The sequence below is a fragment of the Panthera pardus genome, unplaced genomic scaffold, assembly GCF_024362965.1.
Source record: "Panthera pardus isolate Hobbes unplaced genomic scaffold, ASM2436296v1 HiC_scaffold_13, whole genome shotgun sequence".
NCBI classification, from domain to species: domain Eukaryota; kingdom Metazoa; phylum Chordata; class Mammalia; order Carnivora; family Felidae; genus Panthera; species Panthera pardus.
This window is the reverse complement of record NW_026526688.1, coordinates 42,713,290-42,739,648: the sequence shown is the minus strand read 5'-3', so window position 1 is coordinate 42,739,648 and position 26,359 is coordinate 42,713,290. Positions and strand designations below refer to the sequence as shown.

Genomic DNA, 26,359 nt, shown 5'->3' with positions numbered 1-26,359 from the left:
TGAGGTGGTCTTTGGGCCCTGCTCACACCACAGTGTACAAACCTCTCTAAACATGTGGTCATTTCCTTCCCAAGGAACTTGGACGTCATTTTCTCATTTCCTGGGGAAGAAAGCCTGCGTGGCTTTATACTGGTGACTGTTTTGGTGGAGAAAGCAGCAGTACCTGGGATTAAGGTATTTTCTTTATGGCATTTTTTTTTTTTTTTTGTCCTAAATGAGAAATTAGTCTGAGCTTTACTTCCCACCAAGTCCCTTTCCCTGTAGAGAACTAATAATTATAGATGAGTATCGGCCTTGTCCTACTTGGTGTATGTCTGGGAAAAGAGGTCTGATCTCTAGCCCACAGCTCTCCCTTTCTTCAACTACTGCATCACTTGGAATGACCATTCAACCATTCAACTGACATGTCTTGTTCTGAGTAATGTATGTCTGGGAGAACAAGACAGATACTGTTCTGGATGCCATAGAAGCTCACCATCCAGTAGAGAAAGATGGACTGATGTATGGGGTAACAAGAAAAAAAACAAAAACAAAAACAAAAACCCAGTGTTTTTCATGAAAAAACATCTAAGACCTAATCCAGACTTGCAGGATCAGGCAAAGGGAAATGACAGCTGAAGTTAAAATCTGAGTGATGTATGGGAATTAAGCAGGAAGTAAGAATGGAAGTGGGTATTCATTCCTGGCAGAGAAAACTGTTATGCAAAAGCGTCAGAAAACAGTGAACCCTCTTCAGAGGACAGTGAACCCTCATTGAGAATACCTAGCCCTGAGCTTGCATATTTGAACTCCTTCAGGGGTCAGGTAGATAACAGAAAGTTCAGGTATAAAACAAATGAAGGTGGAGTGACAGGTGATCATCTAGGGAATGCTTGCCTTGCACAAAGATATTTAGATTAGATTTAAGTCTTTCCTCACTACCTTCCCTGGTGAACATTCTTTGAGTGCTTACTGTGTCCTCAGTAGAGTGACCAGATCATGGGATGATTACCTTAGCACCCTCTTTCAGTCTCAAAAGTGAAACTATATGCTTACTTTACTTCTCCTTCGTGTGTTTAGTTCACTGAAAGATACAGAGTAAAGCATTGGTCTTCAAAATATAGCTCAAATAAGGTAGAAACTGCCCGAGAACAAGGAAGTCTTCCTGGTGAATGGAGCTCTGATGCTATGGGATCTACAGACTCTGTCTGATTTTATGTACAACAGAGCTCAGGAGTGAGGCTGCCCTAGTTCAAGGTCCTAGAAGTAGAAATGATCATAATGATGAAGGACCATAAGGCAAGCTGAGGGCCAAACACAAGCTAGCACAACCCATCCCCTCCCCAAGTGGGATATGTGTGATATTTCTCAGGCACTCCTGGCTGCCCAAGAACAAAGGAAAGAGGAAACAGATGGTTAACTGATAGAAATTACTGTCATACAGGACATGAGTCTCCATCAGTTTACAAAGGTCTTACAAAGGTCTTTACAAGAAAAAGGCAATCTTATCAATAGCCTAATCTCCAGAAACCTGTGGACTCAGTTTTCTGGAGCCCTAATATCACCTTCCCCTCCACAGTGATGTGGGGAACAAAGGCAAGAAGGAAATGGCAGGTAAAATTACATTTCTTTATAACGTGCAGCCCATTGACAAATACTTAAGGCAAATACAAAGCAGACCATTTCTCCAGGAACCCCCTATTGTCATAATGTTAATGCCTTACTAGAGGGAAAACAACCTTAGCTTGACAGCAGCAAGGCCTCAGGCATCTTAGACGTTCTCTTTAGCATATCAAAGTCCTTCTGGAGGCCTCCCCCCAACTCCATAGTATATAACCAGTCACTCTGTACAACCCCAGTGCCCAAGGGTCCTGTCCCTGTGCTTTCATAGGATCACCTTTTTGCACCAAAGACATCTCAAAAATTGTTTCTTGGCCATTGACTCCAGACCCCCACCACTCCAAAACCCCATTAATAATATGAGATAAATCCAGAAGAAAGAACAAAATTGATTAGAGTTATGCCCTTGAGAGGTACAAGAAGTAGCAGTCAATGGAAAAGCTCCAGAAAGTCTTAACTAGGGATCTATCTGAAGGGTGCCCAGAAAGATTCTGGCTCTCAGGAAAACCTCACAGGATATTTAGTTTAGGAATGCCCCTGGGGAGCCCTGCCTAACAATCCAGCAGTCAGATGGGTCCCCTTTTTCTAGATTCCCACAGCTTTGCTGCTCTACCTCAGTGGACTGAATGTTAATGAATTGAGTGAATGAATCTCCTCTTCAGGCACTTGTTCAGGCAGTGAATGCCATCTTGCAGCCCAGCCAGAACTTGTTGCTTCAAGCCCTGCAGCGACTGAGACTCTGCATTCAGGATATCACCAGAACTTTAGGACAAATGCATGGTATGAGGCTTCTGAAGGCTGAGGGCTTTGCTCGGGAAGACATAAAATGTCAAAATGTCAATGTCTTTGTTTTAAGGCAACCAAATGTTGTTCATGCTACTGAAAAATGAACTCTCAGTTTGCAGTGACTTTCTCATGGTTTTATCGTTCTTTATATCTCTTGTGATTCAGTTGTTTCCTCTTCTGGCTAGCCAAAATGTTCTTTGCATGTAGAGGTCTTACAGTAACGAAGCTGGGGCTGAAAGGGTGGAGCACACGACATTGGTTGTATAAGCTCTATCCAGCAATGTTAGGTTACTGAAGGACAGAATTGTGATATGAGAGAGTTTGTCCTTACACTCTCTAAAGCCTCTCTCATTCTTTGTTCTCTAGTGGAAGCTGAGATGACTGACCTTGACTTTGGGCCTTATCTGAGGGGCCTTCCATCGCTCCTCCTCTGAGGCTAGTTTAAAGAGGAGTTGTTATAGGTGTGGCCGGTTAATCTTATCCTAAGGACTGCAGCTCTTAACTCCTTAATCAGAAGAATCTAGAAAATGTAATTGTTTTGTGTTTGAAGAAGGTGTGGGAGAGGGGTGTGATCTGTTTAACAAGAGGGTAAGGATCTAAGTATCAGTTTCCATGGATCCTGCTTCCCTGACAAATAGAGGGAGTCCAGGAAAGGAGAGGTTTATGGGAAACAGGACAGGAGGAAGCAAGGGAGGGAGGGAGAAAGGGAGGACACCAGCTTTATTACTTTTTATTAAGGGAGTAAATTTATTTGTCATCTCAGACTCTCTGCACTAGTGGAAGTCCATCAGAAGTCACAGGACTATGTATTATTTCCATTCAACATCCTATTTTATATTTCAGATCCACACTTCCTCCACTTCCCTGAATTTTAATTTTAAAGCCCTCCTGATCACATCAAACAAGCTCTCTAAACTGAGTGACATAGATTTGAGCCTTAACAAGGTACCCTGAGTTTATTAGTCGGGACATCAAGACCAGGGGAAGTGACATTGCAGGTGCATTCAGATCATATTGATAAGGGAGCACAAGGCAAGCTGACACCCTGCATCCCCCCTCCCCCACCCCACCTCAGGTGGGGTATGTGTGATATTTGTCAGGCACTTCTGGCTGCCCAAGAACAAAGGAAAGGGGAAACAGATGGTTAACGGATATAAATTATAGTCGTGCAGGACAGGAGTTTACAAATGTCTTAGTAAGTTTACAAATGTCTTAGTAAATTGTAATAAAAAGGCAATCTTATCAGTAGCCTAATCTCCAGAAACCTGTGGACTCAGTTTCCTGGAGCCCTAATATTACCCTTCCCTCCTTCGTGATGTGGGGAACAAAGGCAAGAAGGAAATGGCACGTAAAATTACATTTCTTTATAATCTGCAGCCCCTTAACAAGTACTTGAGGCAAATACAGTGTACCATTTCTCCAGGAACCCCCTTCTGTCAAAATGTTAATGCCTTACTAGAGGGAAAACAACCTTAGGTTGACAATAGCAAGGCCTCAGGTATCTTAGGCATCCCCTTTAGCATGTCAAAGTCCCTCTGGAGGCTCCCCCCAACTCCATAGTATATAACCAGTCACTCTGCACAACCCCAGTGCAGCATTTACTGCCCAAGGGTTCTGTCCCTGTGCTTTCATAGGATCACCTTTTTGCTCCAAAGACACCTCAAGAATTCCTTCTTGGCAGTCAGCTCCAGACCCCCATGACCCCCAAACCCCATTAGTATGAAAGAACAGAAGTGAGTAGTCTGGAAACTCATGAGAGACCCCTCACCCTGTCACACTGCCTGCTGCAGTAAGAGGGCACAGTCCTGTCTGTCACAAGCTTTCCTAGTGCTCATTGTCAGAGTCACTTTCTCAGCCCAGGCCAGCCCAGTGCTCTCTCTCCATTATCCCCTGCAGGAGTCTGGTGGCCTGGGAGATTGCAGGGCTACTTTCCTTGTTTTGTTAAAAAGTTAATTTTCCCACACAGGCATGATTTATTCTAAAAGTTGTATCTGTAGTCACCGCAGTGAAACAGGAGTGCATCAGACTGCATTTTCCAAACAAGGCACAAAATCTTCCATCTCATAGGCTCCTTTCCAATGTGGCTCTGACGTGCCTGTCCTCAAGGAGTGCAGGCTGTGTCCTCACTTGTGGTATTGGTGGGCCTGTGACATGCCCGTAATCAATAGCACACAGCAGAAGTGATGCTGCGTGAGCTTTGAGGGAAGGCTAGAGGGGGTGATGCAACTGTTACCTTGTATACTGAATCACCACGTAAAAATGCCACCTGCTCTGAGGCCACCATGCTGTGAGTGAGAACACCAGGCCTCACGGAGAGGCCATATGTAGGTGCTCTAGTTGGAAGCTGCCATGGAAGCGAATGAACCCTTGGATGACTCTAGATTTCCACCTTCAAACCGTCCTCAGTCTTCTAGTCATCCACCTGGGGGCCCAAATACTGTGAAGCGCAGTGTGTCCTGTGTCCCGTCCTGTGTCCTGTCCCCTGTGTCCTGTCCAAATTTCTAGCCCGCAGATTCCAAGAGCATCATATACTGGTTGTTTCATGCCCCTCACTTGGGAGTGGTTTGTTATGCAGCCACAGTAAACAGAAAAATGAAATGATAAAAATAACAAATACTAGAAACTTCAAGGGTTTTTTTTTTTTTTTTTTTTTAAGTTTTAAATTTTACTTACTAGAGAGAGAGAGAGAGCGAGCACACAGGTTGGAGAGGGGCAGAGAAAGGGAGAGACAGAATCCCAAGCAGGCTCCATGCTGTCAGCACAGAGCCTGATCTGGAACTTGAACTCACGAGCTGTGAGATCTGAGATCGGGACCTGAGCCGAGATCAAGAGTCGGACGCTTCACCAACTGCACCACTCAGGTGCCCCTGGAAACTGCCAGGTGTAAGGAATCACATAAATTGTGTCATTGTGTCTGGTTTGTAGTTGATGACTTTTTTCTGATGATCTTTAGAGCTCAGCAGCACTTTCCCCTCTGCTGCGTCTCCCCCCACACCAAATGGAGCTCATGAATTTTTTTTTTCTTTCTGAGCTCAGCTTTAGCAAGAGTTGTGTGCTCTACTCCCTTCTTCCATAATTACCTCATTTCCAGGCAGGATAGCTTGAAAACATGCCCAACGCAGAGGAGAAGGTACTCTTTATTTTAAGGCTTCAATTTATATTTCTGAGAACCCCCATGTTATCACTGGGCCTTTGCCCAGCCCACAGGTGATTCCACCTCACAACCTTAACCTAGTCCTCAGCACAGACGGACTCCTCTTCAGGTGGAAGTCCGTCACAGCACTAGACTTCTAGACCACACCCACACTGTGCATTGCTCGCTGAGTGTCAGCGCTGTGCACCTGTAAGATCCGTGTCTAGCTCCCCTTTTCTGGGTGATTTGCAGAGAGCTCAACCAGGCCTGGACATTGTGCTCTGTTGGAAGGCTAAAATATGTTTGGATTTCCAAGCATCCCGATTACACAAGCATGTCTTTTGGCAGGTTTCTGAATACCTCCTGTTTCTAAGAGTTAATTTCCTCCTTAGAAACGCTGAGAGATAAATTTCTCTCCAAAATGCCACGGAAAGTTTTGCCTTGTATTTCCTTCTGAATCAACACAGTTTCCATCTTCTCCTTGACAGATTGCTGCCTGTAAGAATTTTTCCTTTAATGATAGCAAGGAGTCAAAATGTTTCCTTCTAAGAGTTTGGCATGTGTTTAAGTCAGGTTTCTTACTCGGTGAGTTGGTACTAAATGATAGTGTGAATTCCTGCTGCTACCCTCTTCTGGCTGGCTCACTTAATTTTGCCTAAGGAAGTTTTCTTCCTAATTTGTAAACTTCCTTTGTCTACAACTGATTGGAAACAAAATTATTGTTTCCATTTTTGTTTATCTTAAATTAAAGCTTAAAAGTGGCATGCAGTTAAGATATTTTTAGATTTGTTGAAAGCATTGTTGACATTGTATAAAACAATATTTGGTAAATGTTTTGTTTTGTTTTGTTTTGTTTTGTTTTTTTTGTTTTTTGTTTTTGGTAACTGATAAGTTTTTACTAATTTATAATTAGTAAGAGATACTGTCTAGATGTTGGGAAGCTCTATGATTTGGGCTTATAAACGGCAATAATTAAATTCAGTACCCTTGGTTTATGTTAAGGCATTACGATTTTCTTGGTGAAAGTCATTCCCCCTACCTTCCCAGCCTACTGATTTCTGGATCTTCAGCTCCCTGTGCAGTCTGAAGAAGGTATTGCAGTCAGAACTGTGTACTGATGAGAGAAACCTCTGGTAGTAATAAAAGTTATCCAAAGTTATCAAAGGTTAACTTTGAAAATAATAATAATAGAAAGTAAATAAAGCAAAGTGGAAAATAATCAACACTGGGATTCTTCTCTGCTAAATACTGTGGGATAATAACGACTCCATTCATATTTCTAAAGTTGTCTTCACTCGTGGATTACTTACACATAGTAATCTCAGTATACCCTAGTCACCTGACCCACCATATTTTACCTTGAATCTTATTTTCTCATGTCAATGCATAAAATCAAGAAACATGCCCACACAAAACCAGTTCTCAAAATATTGAAGAGTCCCATGAGTCTTCACAAAAGATGTTTTTAGGCTTACAAGGAAGAATATACATTGCATATCACACATCAAAAATATCCAGAAATCTACAGTGATTATTATTGTTGCATATGGTTAAGATTCACTCAGATTTGCTTACCTACTATAACCTTCTTTTTGCCCTTCACTCCTTTGCACACATCTCTTTTGCTACTAGGATTTCCTCTAGTGAGGACCTGCTGCTGGCTAACTCTCTGGTCTGAAAATTGCCCTGTTTCACTCCAATGCCTAAAGAATATATTTGCTAGCAACAATATTCCTTTAGATGTTGAGTAAATCCGTACAATATCTTTTAGCTTCCATTGTCACTACTAAGAAGTTAGATGTCAGGGAAACCTATCTTTTTCTGATCTGCTTGTGAGTTTCTCTTTATGGGTCTGTGTTGTTCCGTTTATTATGGGTTGGTTTCATTATGCTTCTTTAACTGATACGACTTATCATTCTGGTAAGTCCTTAGCCATCACATCCTCACAAATTGTGCCCCACTCTCTTTCTGTTTTCCTTCTTCAACTTTAATTGAGGATGTTAGACCTTGATCCACTATCTTCCATTCTCTTCTAGCCTTGCTGTTTTTTCCCCATCTCTTTATTTCTTTGTGCTGCATTAATTCTTCTAATCTAATTAACTCATTGTCAACTGCTTCTAGTCTGTTGCTGAATACATATATTGAAAAGGTTATTTTATTGTCTCATTTCCAGAAGTTATATTTTATTACTATCTAATCTGTTTATTTTTCATACTTTTCTGTTCCCCAGAGACATTTTCAAGCTCACTTTTAGTTTTTTTCAACATACTACTTGTGGCTGTGTCATAATTTGTGTGTGATTCTAATATTGGACACTTGATTGTTTCCTTCTTGTTATTTCTTTTTTCCTATTGTTGGTTGTCAGGTTGTCATGTTTTTTGTGTGTGTGTTTAGGCTTGATTTGTTTTGCTCTTTTTTTTTTTTGTTTTTTCCATTCTATATAATGCTCATTGTCCTTGGAACATTGTTTGTAGACAGTCTTTTGGAACTAGGGCAGAGAAATATTTGTACTTGGTTCTCCCTGGTTCTTGGGGACATTAAAATTCTGGACCATCTTGAAGCAAGTTCAGCAAGTGAGGGCCCATGTACCAATTAGACAATTTAAAGTTGGGCTAAGAATGTAAAAAAAAAACAAAACAAAAATTGGTCACAACTTTTCAGGGACAGATTTTTTAAAATCCTGTTTTGCTCAGTGCCAAGGTGACTTCGATTTTGTCTCTTGGGGGCAAGGAGTGGTGGGTTGGGAGCTCTGATGCACACTGATGTTGAGATATAGGTAGTTGGGACTCCCAGTTTAATATGAACAGGGTCTCCTGTAAAATTCCTCCCCATGGATGGGGCTGGGGTCTTACTTATGACACCTACCATCCAGAGAAGCCACTAAAAGCAAGGCCAGGCATACCTGGATTGGGAAATGACTTCAGGAAAAAGAGGTTTTGCCACCCTAGTTTTCTGCCTCCCATTCTGGGTTCCTGCTTTCCCTTAAAATTTTGCTTGGCAGTTCCTTCCTGTCTTTTCAGCTACTTGATGTCTTTAGGATATTTGCAACCTTTATCCCTCTTTTTGGATTGTTTTTAGTGGAAGGACAGATCTGAATGAAACAACACTCCACTACTGCAAATGAAAGTTTCTTTTTGGAATATCGATTGCATCTCTTCCTTTTTCTCTGTTTTTACCATCGCTTGCTCTGAACTTGGCTCCCATCATCACTTGCCAGGACTCTGCAGTGGTCTTGTAGCAGGTTTCTTGCACAGACAGTTATGACACTGAGGCTTTCTTTCCAGGAAGCAACTTTATTTGTGCCAGCACTGGCTCAGTTGGGTTTGTACCCGAAAAACTGAGCCCCGAATGCCACATGGTGTAGTCTTTTATGCATTTTCTACTTCTTTGTCTCCTATATATGGGTAATGTATAGACATACGGTCTGATTGGGTGGTCTCATGTTACAGGGTCGTGAGGGATGTCACTTACACACATAGCGAGGTTGTCTTCCCTTATCCTGAGGTCTTTTCTCACCAGATTCCTTAGGGAGGGGACCCTACAACAGATTCTCTTCTGCCCTTTATCTTATCTATTTCCTTCTGTACACAGAAGCCTGAATCAGCTTTTAAAAGTGCACGCTGAAGCACTTTTACTCCCCCAACTCTTCAGTTTCTCTTCTGGCACAGTACAGTAAGGTAGCCTCCAGACACATGTGGCTACTGAACACTTGAAAAGTGGCCAGGGTAGCTGGGGAACTAAATTTTTAATTGTATTTAATAGTAGTGAATTGATATTGAAACATAAAAACTGAATCAATGTAAAATAGTTGTTTGTTAAACACAGCTTTAGTACTGAATAGGTCATATGTCAGTTAATTGTTGAAAATTAAACATCCAAGTTGAAATGCATTATAAGCGTAAAGTAGATTTTAAGTCTGTAAGGATATAGACAAAATTTCAAAAACTTATCACAAGAAAACATATAATAATTTTTATATTGGTTATCTTTTGAGATTATAATATTTTGGATATGGTGGGTTAGCTAAAATATAGTATTGATATTAATTTTGCCAAATTTTTTTTTTACCTTTTAAAATATGACTACTAGAAAATTTTAAATTATACATGCCCATCACATTACATTCCTATTGCCCGCACTCGTTTTTCCATTATTTTAAGGATAAGCCAAAATCCCAATCTTTCTGCAAGACCTAGCATGATCTGACACCAGAATATTTTAATTTCAATTTATCTTTATTTGACACCATGCTTTCCTTCACCTATTCTTTCTGACACTAGCTTGTAGTTCCTGCAAAGAACTTCGGTCACAAGCATGGTGTGAAGGTGCACACATGAGTTTTGTCCTTCCACAGTGTCAACTTTAGTCAATCATAAAGCAAAGTTAACCACAGTTATAAAACATGTTCAGGATTCCAAACTCAATGACGTTTCACCATATGATTAAAGTTGGCTTCTTATATGGCACACAGAGCAGGATAGAAGACAACAAGCAAACAAGATAGCAGAAGATAACAAGATAACAGAAGGGTGTAGGAAGTGAACAAACTAAATGCAAAGTTGGTCTGTGGGCACACAGTTGAGATAAAGCCTCAGTCTGGTCCAGGTCAGCTCTTGGCACTTAGTGCTTATTACGTTCAAGCGGGGAAGGATCTCGGTTTTGTTCGGAGATCAATCTGGCAGAGCCTTCAGTGGCAGCTGCCTTTTCTTCGTGGTCAGGCATAGAGGTCATGTTGGAAGAGTCTGATAATTTGCTGCAAAAGTCCTCCCCCCCCCTTACTTTTTTCTTTTCGTTTTAAGTTTCTTTACTTATTTTGAGAGGGAGTGAGAGAGAGCACAAGTGGAGGAGGGGCAGAGAGAGAGAGAGAGAGAGAGAGAGAGAGAGAGAATCCCACTCGGGCTCCATGCTGACAGTCCAGATGTGGGTCTCGGTCTCTCAAACTGTGAGATCATGATCTCAGCTGAAATCAAGAGTTGGATGCTTAACCCACTGAGCTACCCAGGTGCCCCTGAACCCTCTCCTTTTTAAATGGATTTAATGGTTCTTGGGCCCCTGCAGACCTCCTCTGGTCCTGCTTGTTTTCAGTTCTGGGCTGTCAGGGCTGATGCTGGTCGGGACAATGTCTCGTAGCTGTGGTACCTTCGACTACTTGCGTCATTGTTTGATGCAGTCTCCTGCTTGACATGAGAGAATCCATTTTGCTCTCTACAACTTCCTCTACTTCAAGGCTTGTTTATGCACTATTTCTTCTGTTTCAGACATTCTTTCCCATTCACCCTCTGCCTGGTTCACACCTACTTATGCTTCAGATTTAAGTAAGCCCTGGTTTCATCCAGACACATAGAGCTGCTTACACCTTACCAACAATGCTACTAAATCTGGAGAAAGAAGAAGGTGCTAGAGCAGTCACAGCAACAGAAGAGACCAACAAGAGACATCAAGGAAAAGGACTAAGAAATGGCAGGGTATAGGTATGATCAGAGACAGAAGGAGGTGTCCAGGATGTATATAAGATTTCAAAGCTGGTTAAAAAAAAATCATGATACCCCTGGCAAAGATTTGTCACTTGAAAGGTTGAATCAAGTTCTGCTTGATGGGTTGATTGATTTTCAAAGTAAATGGGCACACGGAGGAAGGATGATGAGCTTGCTTTGAGATATGTCATGCTTAAGGTGATGGTAAGACATTTAGTGGAAATTCGTGGCTTTGACAGTTGGAATTACACGAAAAATTTACTGCCCGGTGGTCGTGGCCATCAGATGTATGGTTTGATTATGCATCGACAATGCTTTGTTGTAGGTGTCAGTAATTGAGCACCTGTTGTGTTACTTTCCTGAGTGGGACCATATGAATATTACTAAAGTAATGTGAAAATATTACAGTAATTCAGGGGCTGTGGTTTTATAGCGCTTGATCCAAAGCAAGGATTTGCTGAGTTTTCATTTGTGTAGAGGCTACTTCTCAGTATAAAATCTAAATCTCTACCCCTGCAAACTTTAAAAAGCAAGTTTCCTTAGGTTTTCCAAACTAATGCTTATGACACAGAATTATGATGAGTGTAAATGAGTCAAAGGCAGATGTTCTATTTCTCTAGAGACTCACTTAGATTTAAAAGAAAAAGGTGCTTGACCAAAATGTTTTGTGTTTTGCTGAACAACAACCTTAGAAACACTGGATGATGGCTAGCCAGGCAGTAAATGAACCTGCACTTGGCCATCTGGGCAGAAGCTGCAGTCCTTGGTGTCATTTTCCTGCTCTTCTAGGAAGCCACATGGAGGGAAAAAGAGGAGATGTAACTCAGGTGTGTTCTTAGATCCTCTGTGTCATTGGCTTTTAGGAACTGCCCTTTTCTTAGCCAAAATATGCACACATTAGACCTAGAAGTAAGAGTGCATACGTGGTTCTCTTACCTTACCAGATCACTGTTAATTGAGGAGGAGGTTCTCTACTTGGTATTTTCTGAACACCGTTCAGAGTCAGTTGCCAAAATATATTTCCAAGTAATTTGTTCTTTTTTATGATTTTTTTCCTCTGTTAAAATTCTCATTGTGTTCATGTGTTGTTGTCTTAATTTCATTGAATTGTCTTATTATGTTTTCTTGTAGTTTACTTAGCTTCCTTAAAACAGATATTTTGGGGGCATCTAGGTGGCCCAGTTGGTTGAGTGTCTGACTCTTGATTTCACGTCATGATTCCAGGGTCGTGGGATGGAGGCCTGTGTGGGGGCTCAGTGATAAGCATGGAGCCTGCTTAATATTCTCTCTCTCTTTCCTTCTGTCCCTCTTCCCTGCTCACACTCTCTAAATAAATAATAAATTAATTTAAAAAAAATATTCTGAATTGTTTTTATCAGGCAAATCACAGGTCTGCATTTCTTTAGGGTCAGTTACTGGGAAATTATTTTTTCTTTTGGTAATGTCATGTTTCCTTGATATTTTGTGCTCCTTGAAGCTTGGCATTGCTGCAGGAATTATGTGAAGAAGTTATTTATTCACTTTCTCCAGTATTTACTGACTGGTTTCAGGAGAGAAACACCTTCCATCAGCCCTGGCAGGGATTCTGAGGCCTCTCTTGGCAAAAGTTTTAATTGCGTATGCCTTCTCTAGGTCTGCAAAGTCAGGCCAGGTGCTGACCACCTAACATTGGCTTTCCCTGGGGCAGTGTTTAAGGCTCAGGTCGTGTGCTTTCTCCCAGTCCCATAGAATCAGCCACCTTGCTGGAGGAGCTCACAAATCAACAGCAGAGGCTCACCCTTTCTGCTTTCAGCAGTGCACGCAAGGAGCTGGCCAGAGTGGGTGAAGGTGTAGCTGTGAGACACCCTGAGCACTAGGGGCACCCGTGGCTAGTTGGGGTGATCTGCGGGTGAAGCATTCCCAGCATCTCATGGGAGGGGTTCTTAATGGAATCTGTGAGGCGATCAGTATAATCTGCCTCCCTTTAATCCCCCACCCCCCAGCCAAAAGCCCTATGTGGCATTCTCCTAGTCCCTCCCTACCCCCAGGCTCCTCTGCTCCCTAGTTGTGCAGGACACCTCAGTGTTCTGGATGGGATGGGAAAGAAGTGGGTCTGCGTGGCGGCATTCCTTGCAGCTGGGGAAGCCAGGCACGCAATCTTATGCTCTCATTTTCCCTTACTGGAAAAATCACAGCCCTAGGAGATCTCTTAGCACTGAGCTGTGCTGCCTTGTGGAAGGGGTGATGTGAGCACAGTGAAATGTTCTTACCCTCTTCAATTCATCCAGTTCTGGATCTCTTTGCTCAGTGGTGTGCTGGAAATTCCCCACTGAATTCCTGGACTTTCACAAAGGCCCTCTTGTCTGTGTGTGATTGTCTAAGCCAGTGTTCTTTGTGGGAAAGACAGTAGAAAACGTTTATTTTACCATGATGTTGATGTCACTCCTGCATTCCCTGATTTAACTGTCTTCTGTGTGTGTGTTTGTGTGTGTGCGTGCGTCCTTGTGGGTGCTCACCACGCATGTTCCTCTTTTGTGAATGCATGTGTTTCCTTATATTTCTAATGGTCTTTTATCTTTTCCTTCCTGATTTTTTAAAAGTTTTTTGTAAACCTCAGAAGCCTGATCTTCATTAGTTATATGTGTTGCAAATATTGTGGTTTGCCTTATGACTTTTGAAAGCAGAAGTTCTTAATTTTCGTATAGTCAAAGTATCTGCCATTTCTTTTGCAAAAGTCTGTGTTTGGGGAAGTCTTACATAAGATATTATTTCATAATCATAGTTGATAAGTATATTTTCCTGCATTTTCTTCTGAAATTGTTGTTTTGTCTTTCACATGTTAGTCCTTAATTCACATATAATTGTTATCTATATGTAATATGACAAAGGATATAAATTCAGTGTCCCTTCTTTGAAGAATCACTAATCTGCAATATTAGCACTGTTTTATAACAGATTTTCTTAAATGACTGGCTCTGTTTCCAGGTTTCCTACTCTTTGTCATTGTTTACCTTTCCCAACAGAGATATCATTTGTCTTCAGAACTATAGCTTCATAGTATCTCTTTCAGGTGAAGAAAACCCGTCTCTTGCCCTTCTTTCCCAGAGGTGCCTGTACTATTTCCAACATTTTGTCTTTCATGTAAACAATCAGCTTTTCAAACTGCTCTGAAAAAAATCTCTATTAAAGTTTTTGCTAGGGCGTCTGGGTGGCTCAGTCAATTGAGTGTGCCATTTCGGCTCAGGTCATGATCTCATGGTTCATAAGTTCAAGTCCTGCATCAGCTCACTGCTGTCAGCTCAGACCCCGCTTCGGATCCTCTGTCCCCCTTACTCTCTCTGACCCTCTCCCACTCATTCTCTCTGTCTCTCTCTCTCTCAAAAATAAACATTAAAAAAAATTGCTGCTGTTGCATTAAATCTGTATATTAATTTGGAGAAAATTTACATGATTTTGATATTATATCCAGTCTTTCTGCCTTATGATCAAGGCAGATGGACAATCAGAGAATACCACAGAAACACTAAGTAAGGTAGTCGGACAAGGTACTGGAAATCATGCCTTCATGTTATTGGATGTGAACTAAAACTTATCCAGATAGATAACTCTTTTTTAGATACACTTCTTCTCTTTGATACTGATACTGAGTTTTTTGTCCATCAGTAGAGACAAATTTTTTCTTGAATTTCTTAAATTTTCTTTAATTTCGTTCAAAATAAGAGACTTTGATATCTTTTTTTTCATAGTTACTTTATTTTTTGTTTCTAGTGAACATGGTATCTTTGATTTTAACTAACTCCTGTTTGTTACTGGTTTATAGAAAAAATTCTTATTAATTAATTCTAATTATTAATTCTAATAGTTCTAATGATTATCTGCAGATTATCTGGGTCTTCTATGTGAAAATCATATTATTTGAGAATTATTTTGTTCCTTCATGTATAATAATTATAACTTTTATTTCTTTAAATATATATATTTTCCTTATTCTTCTGGCTAAAATTTCTAACACCGTATTGTTGAATGGATGTGTTGATCCTTGTTTTGTTCCACATTTTTAAATACTTATTTTTAATCTTTCAAGTATAAAATGTATACTTGAAATGGCTTTCTGTGGATTCTTTTTATCATTTCAAAATTGTTCCTCTTATTCCTAATTGGCTAATTTTTTTATTTGTTTCAATCATAAATGAATATTTTTACATCTATTGACTTTTTTTACACTAAAATTATTTTATATCTATTGGCTAATGATTTTACTTTAGAAGATAAAATACTAAATTATTGCTAGTCATTACTGTTTCAGAGAAAATTTGTACATAATGCTTAGCATTTTTGTGTGAATAGGGCACCAGATGGGAGAGACATGGAAATAGGGCCCAATAAAAGGCCAGCACATGGAACATTGTCACAGAATTCTCTCTACTCAGAGAGAATGTGACACCACTCAGGAGCATTGGGAAATGCTGGGACCAAAGGAATATCTGAATTACCTGAGCCCAAGGGCCTTCAGAGAACATAGAGATAAAGGAACAGAGACTAGGTATGATGGTAGAAAAGATAACTGATGGTATAGAGATGACATTATTTGGGTCTCATAAAAAAGATGTGGATTTTTTTGTTTTTCTTTTGCTGTGTTGTTTTGTTTTTTCTCAAAGAGAAACAAAGAAACATAGACAGGATCCAGGTAAAAGAAACATACCAGCTCACAGAGGGGCCCCATTATGTGAAGAAGAGAAAACAATCTTCATAAGTTAATGAAAAGAAATTTAGTACAAATGTGAGGACACCCTTCTTTATATACAAGTTAATAAACTAGTGGAATAAGTTATCCCCAAGCAGTGGCTTAGAGCCAAAAATAGCTGCACAGATTAATGAATGCAGCTTAACGTGGAGCTAAATGAGCCTATATCTGACCTGGTGTGGCGGTCCCTGGGCAAGAGCCTCTCCACTCCTCCATCCTTGGTTGCCTATATAGAACTTCGCTTGAGCATTGACAACTTGAGTTTTCCTCTCTTGTGAAAGCCTGGACAGAGGTGATTCTTTTTCTCTGCTTTTTTCCTTTCTATTTCCTACATTCTCTCAAATATCATGTCTGTTTAAAATATTAATTTTTCAAAGATGGCCTTGATCTCTTCTTTTGTAGTTATTAAGTCCAGAAAAGGGAAGCACCACAAATAGAAAAGGGCAGCATTTGGAATAGTTTAAAAGTTTGGCCAGTGCCAGTGAGGGGGCTACAGAAGAGAACATTCCATCCCCCTCTTGCTGCTGCCTTCCTTCCAGGTTTCCGTGCAGATCAGATAGAGGGGGTGGCCCCAAGAGAGCAGCAGGACCCGTGCACATGTAACCAATTGCTTTTTTTGCCTGTAGTAAAGTTCACATTTTGATTGCTTCTCCAGATTATGTTGATCCAGACATATTTTATGCAGTCATCCGGATCTTTCTCTCTGGGTAAGTACAGTTCAACTGCTTTCCTGCATGAGACCTCTGTAGCATATTCCAAACTTATGAGGCAGAAGCTTCCTATAGTAATAAACACACTAAGAAACCTTGCTAACAAAGTGATCATTTGGATCCATTCTTGGATAAAAGAGGTGGGGTACCATCTGCAGGACAAATGAATATTTAAGGTCAGAATAATTGTCCTTAGGCCACCATATTACATTCATTTGTATTCACTTAGAATCCCATATTGATGGCAGAAAAAAAAAAAGCCCACTATGTAACCACAATGCTCTCTCATTTATATCCATTCTCTTCCCCTGTTACTAAGGCTAATGGGAACATAGAAAGTAACTTGCCAGCCTTCTTCTAATGTTCTTGGAAGAGTTACCCCAAGTCATTTGTTCATATTTGTGGGTCTCTTCTTTTGTCACATGGACTGTAATTTTTCCAGATAAAGAACTCTACCCTTAGATAAATTTCTTCCTTTAGATACACTAATTATACCTTGACATGTTTTAATCAAATTGCTTTCCCATTCACATTAACCGAGAGAAATTAAGTTTGTTTGTTTATTTTTTTAATAGTGAAAAGTAGAGGTAGTGAATGGATGAGGTGAAAAATTTGACATAGGGCTCACCTAGTGTTCCATCTTGATACCCAGGAGGTGCCGAATTGCTATAGACAGAAAGAATATGAAGTTGCACCTGGAAGGGACATGGGTGCAAGAAAGGAGTGACAACATGAACCCAGTGTTTTTTCTAGATTGAGTGGATCTGGACAGTCCAAGGGGACGCCAGCCTGGGTGGGCATTCCTCACTCTAGGGAGTAGAGAGGGGAAGCAGGAGGGTCTCTAGAGAATAACTTGAGGTTAATGGGTTCCTGGTTTATGAGGAAACAAGAAAAATGGTGAAGAGTGTGGAATGGAATTGGGAGTGTTTCTCAGAATTCAGACTTTTGCTGTATACCCATTCGATCCCAAAATCCTCCCCAGAGAGGTTATCTGTGCTCAGAACTCTTCTTGTTGTGTGCACATTTTACATGTAATCAGGGTTAAGACAAAGATATGATTGTGCAATAGTGATTCTAGCAACAAATGTAAAACAAAATATGCAGATATGTTTTGGTAAAATTAGAGGAAAAAAAGTCTTTTAAACATTTTAAATACATTGGGGTTTAAGAAGTACCTAATTCTGGAAAATCTCTTTGTGTTTCACTTTGCTCTCTAAATGTGTATTAGTCTTCCATTGTTACATAACAAATCACAAACATAACAGAAAACCATAACAAAAAACTGCTGTTTTAACAAATTAAAACAGCAGTTTTAAACAACATACATTTATTATCTTACATTTCTGTAGACCAGAAGGCCAGGCAAACTCAGCTTGGTTCTCTGCTTAGGGTCTCAAAATGCTGAGGTCAAGCTATCTGCTGGGCTGAGCTATTATCAGGAGAACCTGGGGAATCATTCACTTCCAAACTCGTTCAGGTTTTTGGTAGAATCCAAGTCTTCATGGTTTTGGAACTGAGGCCTCTGTTTTCTTGCTGGCTGTCACATAGGATCTGCTCTCAGCTTAGACTTCCTGCAATCCTTATCACACGGTATCCTCCAATGCAGCAATGACACTTCCAATCCTTCTAGTACTTAAATCTCTCTGATTTCTCCTTCTGCGACTAGCCAGAGAAAACCTCTGCCAAGGTCTTATGTTACTAGATTCAGCTCGCCTAGACAATGTAGAGTAACTCCCTATGTTAAAGTCAACTGATTAGTAACCTTAATTATATCTGCAACGCCTCTTTTGCCTTGCTGTATATCATATTGACAGGTATTGATAGCTTATAATATGAACAGTTCTAGGAATGAGAATGGAAATCTTGGGGCTATCTTTTTCAATTTCTGCCTATCATGATTAAATGTTCACTAGAGGGTGATTATGTTTTCATTAAAATAAGTTCTGGGTCAGTGATGCATTTTATCTGTGATCTACATAAACGCCTCCCGTCAGTCTGAGCCTCAAAAATATTTCTCATGTAGTGCAACTAAGTGACCAGCACCAAATCTTAAATGTATTGAAGGTGTTGATGGCCAAAATCATCCGGATTTTTGAGAGTTCCCAATGGGATTGTCTTAGAAAATTGAAATCTCCTCCTATGTTCTTGATGTGTCCCATGTTTGATTTATTGTTTTCATTTACTTTTTAAAAACATTTTTATTTAGGCGTTTCATCATTTGTAGATTAAACTTATTCTTTCCATTTCCCACTCACATTAAATTTCACATGGAAGTTAGCCCCTGTGGAAAAATGTCATTTCTTTCTTTTTTTTCTTCTGTTTATATTTCTTGGATTTCCTAAAAATAGGCTATGAGAAAGACTAAAAATAACCTTGCCTACAGAGATTTGAAAGGAAAGTAATTGCTTTCCTTTATAATCATTAGTTTGGGCCTGAGAGTGTATGGGACTGCTCAGAGAAACCCTATTTCCCTCCCTCAGACCAATTGTATCACAGGTGGAGAATATAGCTTTTGAAAGTAGATCCCCTTGTTTTATCTTTTTTGACTTACATTCTGGTGTCTTCTCTGTCACATTCAATGTGGCTTTAACACATCTGCTTCATGTTGGGGCACCAAAAAAATATTGATGTCTCCTGGCCATTTGAGCATCTGATGGTTCTTTAAAGCTGGCGGGTCCTTTCCAGAAAAACATTTGGGTTTATATATTCTAGATATATAACACAGAATTATAGAATAATAGTTTTTTCATTCATTCATTCATTCATTCATTCATTCATTAATCAACTATTTAGTGAGTGCTTACCATATGCCAGGCACAGTTCCTGGTGCAGGGAATGTTGCAATAAAACAAAACAGCAACTCCATTCTTGTGGAGCTTACATTTTAATGGTGGGAATCAGATCATGCAAAAATAAATATAATTTAAAAAGTATTATACAATATATGTTACAACAATAAGTGATACGGGAAAATGTAAAGTAGGATACAGGGCATCATGGAGTATTAGGGAGAGGTGGTGTAAGTTTCTTACTTATTTATTATGGTCTGGGAATGCCATACTTCATTTGTGCAGATAACTGAAGGCAGTGAGGACTAAGCTACCTGGATACTTGTTACAAGCAAAAGGAATAAAAATTGCAATGGTCCTGACATTGGAGCATGCTTGTCATGGAGGAATTGTTGCAAGGAAGATAGCAGCACTGGAATGCAGTGTGTATGGGGGAGAATGAGAAAGATACAAGTGACAGCAGAAGACCAGATCATGTCAGGGCTTGTTGGCTACTTTCTGAGAGACAAGGGCAGCAGAGGCAAGTCTGGAGACAAATGAAATGATCTGTCTTAATTCAACTCATTGCTCTATTTTCTAACGTGGAAAATAGATAATTTAAGAGCAAGAATGGAAGACAGGAAAACGTTCAAGAAGCTATGCCCACAATCAGGGTGATGGCTTGGACTAGGGTGGTGGCCGAAGAGGCATTGAGTAATGTTCAGTTCTGGAAATGACTGAAGGTAGAGTTGATGGGATCTGCTATTGGTTTGCAGGAGGAAGGAAGAAAATGGTATCAGTCGAAGATGACTCTAGGGTTTTGGCCCAATCCACTGAAAGAATAGAGCTGCCATTTTCTCTGATGGGGAAGACTGTAGGAGGAAGAAATTTGGCAAAAGGGAGGGGATATCTGGAGCTCAGTTTGGGACATGTCCATTTCTGTGGAGATATCTGTAAGCTGGCAGTTTAATATATGAGTCTGGAATGTAGGGGAATGGTCCAGGTAGAAGTGTACATTTTTAAAGACTCCTAATATAGTTGGTTTTTAGATCAGTGAAGTAGATAAGAGCACTTGGGAAGTGAGAGTAGCAAGAATCCCATAAACTGAGCTCTGAGAAAGTCCAACACCTAGAAGTGGTCATGATGAGGAGGGACTGTTGAAAGAGACCAAAGTGACCATCTGAGATCATCCACAACATGGCAGAGACAACCCTGAACCAGTGTGACCACTGCCTCTCTTCCACTTACTCACGTTTTCAATATGTCTTACCTATTTCCAAATATTTCTAAAATGCTGTTTAGAAATTTCATTGGAGCAGTGTCCTGAACTCTGACAAGTCACGAAAATTCTCTGGAACCCATTTAATTATGCAGCAGCTTTAGGAAGTAGGTGCAAATTAGGACTAAGTCTCAGGAAGGTGTGTACAAATGTACAAAATAATGAATGGAGGGAGCGGGATTCCAGCTCACTCTAAATAATGTAAAATGGCTAATATTTAGCAAATGCTTAATATGTTCCAGGCACTGAGCAGGTATTATTTTAATTAGCTCCCACGATAACTCAATAAGGTAGATCCTAATATCACTTGGATGAGGAACTAGAGGCTCAGAGAGGTTAATTAACCAAGGCTCACAGTTAATAAATATCAAAGTTGAGATTAAATTTTCTATCTGCCTGAAATAGAGTCCTCTCACCCAACAGCTACCTCATATTCTCCTCTTATGATCAGACTCCTTCCTTTGCTCTCCCCCTGCTCTGCTGTCTATGCCTCATCTGTTTCCAGAGTGATGTCACCCCACCTAAAAAGGCCACTTTGACGTTCATCCAGTGGAAACTGTAGAACGGCTGACCAAACCATTCTCCAATGCAAACAACCCAGCTCCTTATAGCATTTCCTACCATAAGGAAGTATTTGACAAAGGTCATGAACAGCCAGCTGAGCATTCTGGCTACAGTTTTTTTATGTGTGTGATGCATTTTCCTTCTCTTGAGCAAAATGACTTTTAGAATTATAGGAAGAAGATGAGACATCACTGTAAGCCTGTTATTTAAACTGTTCACAGCAGGGACAGTGGCTCATTCCTGGCAATAAGAGAAAAAAGATTCTATTCCTTAGTAAAAGTGGAAATCCATATGTGGGGGTCTTGAGAAAATGAACATAGAAAAGTATAAGTTTGGGATTTAAGTTCTGGTTTTCCCATTTTTGAACAGTGTGGCCCTGGAGAATTAACTGCTCAGAGCCTTTGTTTGCTTATCTGTAAAATGGGTTTTTAGACACCTGCCTTGATCTACTAAAAAGAGGTCAAGTTAGAAAATGAAGGTGAGGGGCACCTGGGTGGCTCAGTCGGTTGTCCAACTTTGGCTCAGGTCTTGATCTCACAATTTGTGAGTTCGAGGCCCGCTATGCTGACAGCTCAGAGCCTGGAGCCTGCTTCAGGTTCTGTGTCTTCCTCTCTTTCTCTATTCCCTTCCCCTGCCTGTGCTCTCTCTCTTTCTCCCAAAAATAAATAAATAAACATTAAAAAAAGAAAATGAATGTGAAGAGAGTTTATAGACTAACACATTGGAAGTACAATAACGTGTTCTTGGTGCTATTGTTTATCTTATGGAGTCACCACATACATTCTGTAATTGTTTAAGACTCTATAAAAAATGTGACAGAGAAATGAGTAAAATAGTTGGAGGTAGAACTAGGGGTTTTCAGACACAAAAAGGCAAAGAAATGGAATCAGGGAGACAGAAGGGGAGAAGAAAGGAGATAAGAGAGGAGAGGAAGCAGGGAAAACCCACTTCATCTGAGCAAGACCAGAGTCTCAATTCCAGTCCATCTACCTGTCCCTCTGGTAACCTGCAAGATTGTATTGTGTTCTCTTTGTTGCTGCCCTCATTATCAACACGTGCTGTCAAGAATGTATTTGACAAAGGTATTCCCACAAAGTCATGCATTATTTAACACTGGTAGTTCAACATGACAACTGTTAAAACTGTTACAGGGAAAAGCAAAGGGGCGTGTGTGTGTGTGTGTGTGTGTGTGCTTACTTACAAAGCTCTACTTGTGGAGTTAAAGGTATCAGGTGATTAAGGTTGAGATGAGCAGAAGGAGTGAAGATTATTCCAGAACCCCTAAATTATTCCTATTGAGCAGCACTGATGTCATCTTTATGACTGAATTTTTCTAATAAATATGTCATAGGATCAATGTCAAGGATTCCTTTACTCTTCTGGGATAATCCTCCAACTGGGGAAAGGAAGGGCTGTATTCAATCTTTATGACTGAATTTTTCTAATAAATATGTCATAGGATCAATGTCAAGGATTCCTTTACTCTTCTGGGATAATCCTCCAACTGGGGAAAGGAAGGGCTGTATTCAATGGCCTGTTATGAAGTTGAAGTATGCTTAAGTATATATTCTACAAAGATACCCAGTCTTTTGCTCTAAAAACACCGTTGAAATTGTGTTTGCTTTCTTACTCACTGTTGCTGTATCAGAAAATATGCTCTTAACTCCTAGCACCCACTTCTTCTCTTTGACTTTTACTCTTGCTTAGATGGAAGGATAACCCAGCAATGCCGGTGGGGTTGATCTATGAAGGAGTCTCCCCAGAGCCCCTGAAATACTCTGGGGGGAGTGCAGCTCAGAGCACAGTGCTTCATGCCTTTGATGAGTTCTTAGGCATTTGTCACAGCAAGGAAAGTGGTAAGTCAGACATTTTCTTTTTCTTTCTGTTCCTTAACAGGGAGGAAGAACAGAAATGTATTTACCAATTGATAAGACCAAGTGTAAATTAAAATGTCATGAAATCTATACTTCTCTAAGTCAACCAGGAGGCTGTATGCCTGCCAGATGTTATTGTGTCAAGTCAGTTAATATTTGATCTCAGCAGGATATTGGGTTTCCATTTCCATATCTTAAAACATTGCCATATATCCAACTGTTCCCCACAGTTTTGTTTGGATCCTAGGCAGTAGCCTGCTTTGTCTAAAATGGGGGAGAGATCCAGAGTTTGAAGACTGTGGAATTAAGTTACAAAGTCTGGATATGGCTGATGATGGGTCTGAGCTCCTCACCAAAGCCCTTCCCCATAAAAATGCTGCAACTTCAAGTCAAGTCTATTTAGACCAGAAGATAGGCCTACCAGTTTAGAAGCTTGAAATTGTTCATTTCCTTACCTGCCAGCATCAAGCTGATGTTTAACAGCTGCAAAAAGGCACTTCAGAGTATGGCATTTTCAAGTCGGATTTAGGGGTAAAAATGACTAGAATTTGGTGTGCAGTCAAATAGCATCCAGTCTCATCCACAAAAGTCACTTATCAACTATGATGATATTAAACACATAATGAATTTTTTATAAATGATCAATCTATCTGTATTTCCTATAAATATCTATTGATTTGATTTTTAAACAACTTGACTTCAAGAGGCTATTATTACAAAAACAGTTGCTCATTCTTTTTTTTTATTAAAAAATTTTTTTTTACATTTATTTATTTTTGAGAGACAGAGAAAGAGCACAAGTGGGAGAGGGGCAAAGAGAGAATGAGACACAGAATCCGAAGCAGGCTCCAGGCTCTGAGCTGTCAGCACAAAACCCGAAACAGGGCTCCAACCACAAACCGTGAGATCATGACCTGAGCCGAAGTCGGACGCTTAACTGACTGAGCCATCCAGGCGCCCCAACAGTTGCTCACTCTTTATTTTCTTGCCCTTATAAATTCTATTACTTTCCCCTTCCTTAGCACTCTCCAAACAAAGCAAAATTCAGGAGAGTATTTAGCAAATCGGTTTAAGGGTTTATGCCTTACATTTGTAGATATCCCTCATGACGATAGTCTCATCAGGATACTTTGCCTACCTTGGGTATATGATACATATTTACACATTGACTGGTAGATATGGTTCCAACTCAGTTATCTGAGATGTACTTGCTTCTTTTTTCCTTCCCCATCAATATTCAGGAATGTAGTATTTGTAGTCTACCAGCAAAAGAGCCAGCAGAGTGGATTGGAAAGTTAGATGACAGCAAGTTTTCATTGCACTGATGTCTGGAAAACCAGACAGGCTCTTGCATCTTTCCATGTGGAGCTATGACATAGTTCTGGTTTGTTTCTTTCAGCTGATTTTCTGCTCAGGATGAGGGAGTACATGCCTCCTTCCCATAAGGCCTTTATAGAAGAAATTCACTCAACTCCTTCACTGAGAGACCACATTCGGTCCTCTGGAAATGGCCAACTTCTGACAGCCTATAACCAGTGTGTGGAGGCCCTGGCGGAGCTACGCAGCTATCACATCACTGTGGTGACCAAATACCTCATCACAGCAGCCACCAAAGCAAAGGGCAGGAGGCCGAACTATGTCCCTGGGCCACCACTAGCCCTAGAAGAGAGGGGCACAGGTGGGACTGTAGTTCTGAGCTTCCTGAAGAGTGTCAGGGATAAGACCTTAGAGGCAATTCTCCACCAAAGTGATTAAGAGACTGCCCTCTTCCCAAGAATGCAAAACCAGAAACTCGGGTTTCCCCTGGCCCTTTCTCCCACTGGAGGGCACGTAGGCCTGGAAAATGAGAATGTCTGGAATTATCTGACAGGAACCTCAGCCCTGTTTATGTTCCTGCTTTACAGAACACCATCTTCTCCCTTGTTGAGAGCTGTTAGTCTTCACAGAGGAGAATTTCCATGGCTAGTCAGAAATTTTCCTTTCCCTCTCTAATTACTGGTTAATAGCAAACAGCTTTGGACACTTCCTCATTCAGAACCCCACAGAGGAGCCCGTGTACCCCTGTTCTATTTTTAAATAATAGAAAATCAATCTAAATTTCAAAAAACAAATCAAATTGCCTGTGGACAGATCCCCTTTTTGATTTCTTTAAAAAGCAAATTAAATACTCATGCATGCATTCATTCATTCAGTCAGTCAACGACATTACGTTCCTACTGAGCACTGGTTTAGGGATTAGAGCAGAGAATTTTTGTGGTCCCCATCCAGCTCTCCTCTCCCTGAGTGTGCTGAGTTTGTGGCAGGAGGTTGGAAATGCTCCAGTGGCGATGTGGAGGAAAGAGGAGGCTCACATAAGACTTGGAAGTCACCAGTGTAACAATGAATAGTTAACGATGTGGGAACGAACGGATGAGGCTCTTTGGCATAGCTCATCAATTTGCAAATTCTGTTTTAGTTTCATTCTTTATTTTTGGAAGAATGATTCTTTCTTCTTACACCGAAAGTTTATAGTTGTAAAATGAATTAATTGACCCATTGGAAGTAAATGATCGAAACAGGAATAAATAGTAAACTCACATGTTTAGTTTACAAATAAATGTAACTTTTTATTGATTTATTTTCTATCTCAAGATCTCATTTCATCTGATAGCAAAAGCTAGAAAACTTTAATCTTGCCAATTTAAGATAAACTCCATTAATTTAGGCCTGCCCCCCTTCCCCCACCCCACACTGTGCGCACACACATATATCTGGGACAGTATCTACATTCCACAGGGCCAATCTAGTATCATGGCCTCAAGGAGAAGGACCTGATCATCAGGAACAGCCTCTGCCCAAGTTAGCATCTGCTGAGCAGTTCCCCTCCCCATATGAGTACTGGTCAAATGGAGCTTGCAGCTTGTTTAATCCTTTCAAACAAGCCTTTCAGATTACTCAGCCTTCAAAGTCTTGTCATATCACTTGGAAAAACATCTGACCACTTCCAACATTGCCCAGGCCCTTAAACCCCACTTTTACTGTATATATAGTGAGGGGGGGGAGAGAAATTTTAAGAAATTGGCTTATGTGATTATAGAGGTTGGAAATTCCAAAATCTGCAGGGTAGACCAGCAGCCTGGAGACTCAGGGAATCACCATCTAAAGACTGACTGCTGGTAGAATTCCTTTCTGCTCAGTGAAGGTCAGTCTTTGTTCTATTCAGGCCCTCAACTGATTGGGTGAGGCCCACTCACATTATGGACAGCAATCTGCTTTACTCAAAGTCCATTAATTTAAATGTTCGCCTCATCCAAACAAAATACCCTCACAAAACCGTACAAAATAATGTGTCACCAAATATCTGGGTATCATGGCCCAGCCAAGATGACATAGAATTAGCTATCACAAGCCTCCTTTACAAGAAAGTGAATTAGGGTAAAGTTATGGTATCTGATACACACCCTCCCCAC

The 26,359-nt window shown here is 40.4% G+C and overlaps 1 protein-coding gene across 1 annotated transcript in view; it reads left to right on the top strand.

Moving 5' to 3' along the window:
* IDO2 (indoleamine 2,3-dioxygenase 2) overlaps positions 1 to 25,527 on the top strand; it is a 66,574-nt gene extending 41,047 nt beyond the window's left edge. The window contains exons 6-10 of the mRNA XM_019440713.2: positions 75 to 174; positions 2,262 to 2,379; positions 16,371 to 16,422; positions 22,744 to 22,892; positions 24,310 to 25,527. Of these exons, the coding sequence (XP_019296258.2) occupies positions 75 to 174; positions 2,262 to 2,379; positions 16,371 to 16,422; positions 22,744 to 22,892; positions 24,310 to 24,665 (775 nt within the window). The 3' untranslated portion in view covers positions 24,666 to 25,527. The remainder of the gene's footprint in view (positions 1 to 74; positions 175 to 2,261; positions 2,380 to 16,370; positions 16,423 to 22,743; positions 22,893 to 24,309) is intronic.
* Positions 25,528 to 26,359: the final 832 nt, after the last annotated feature.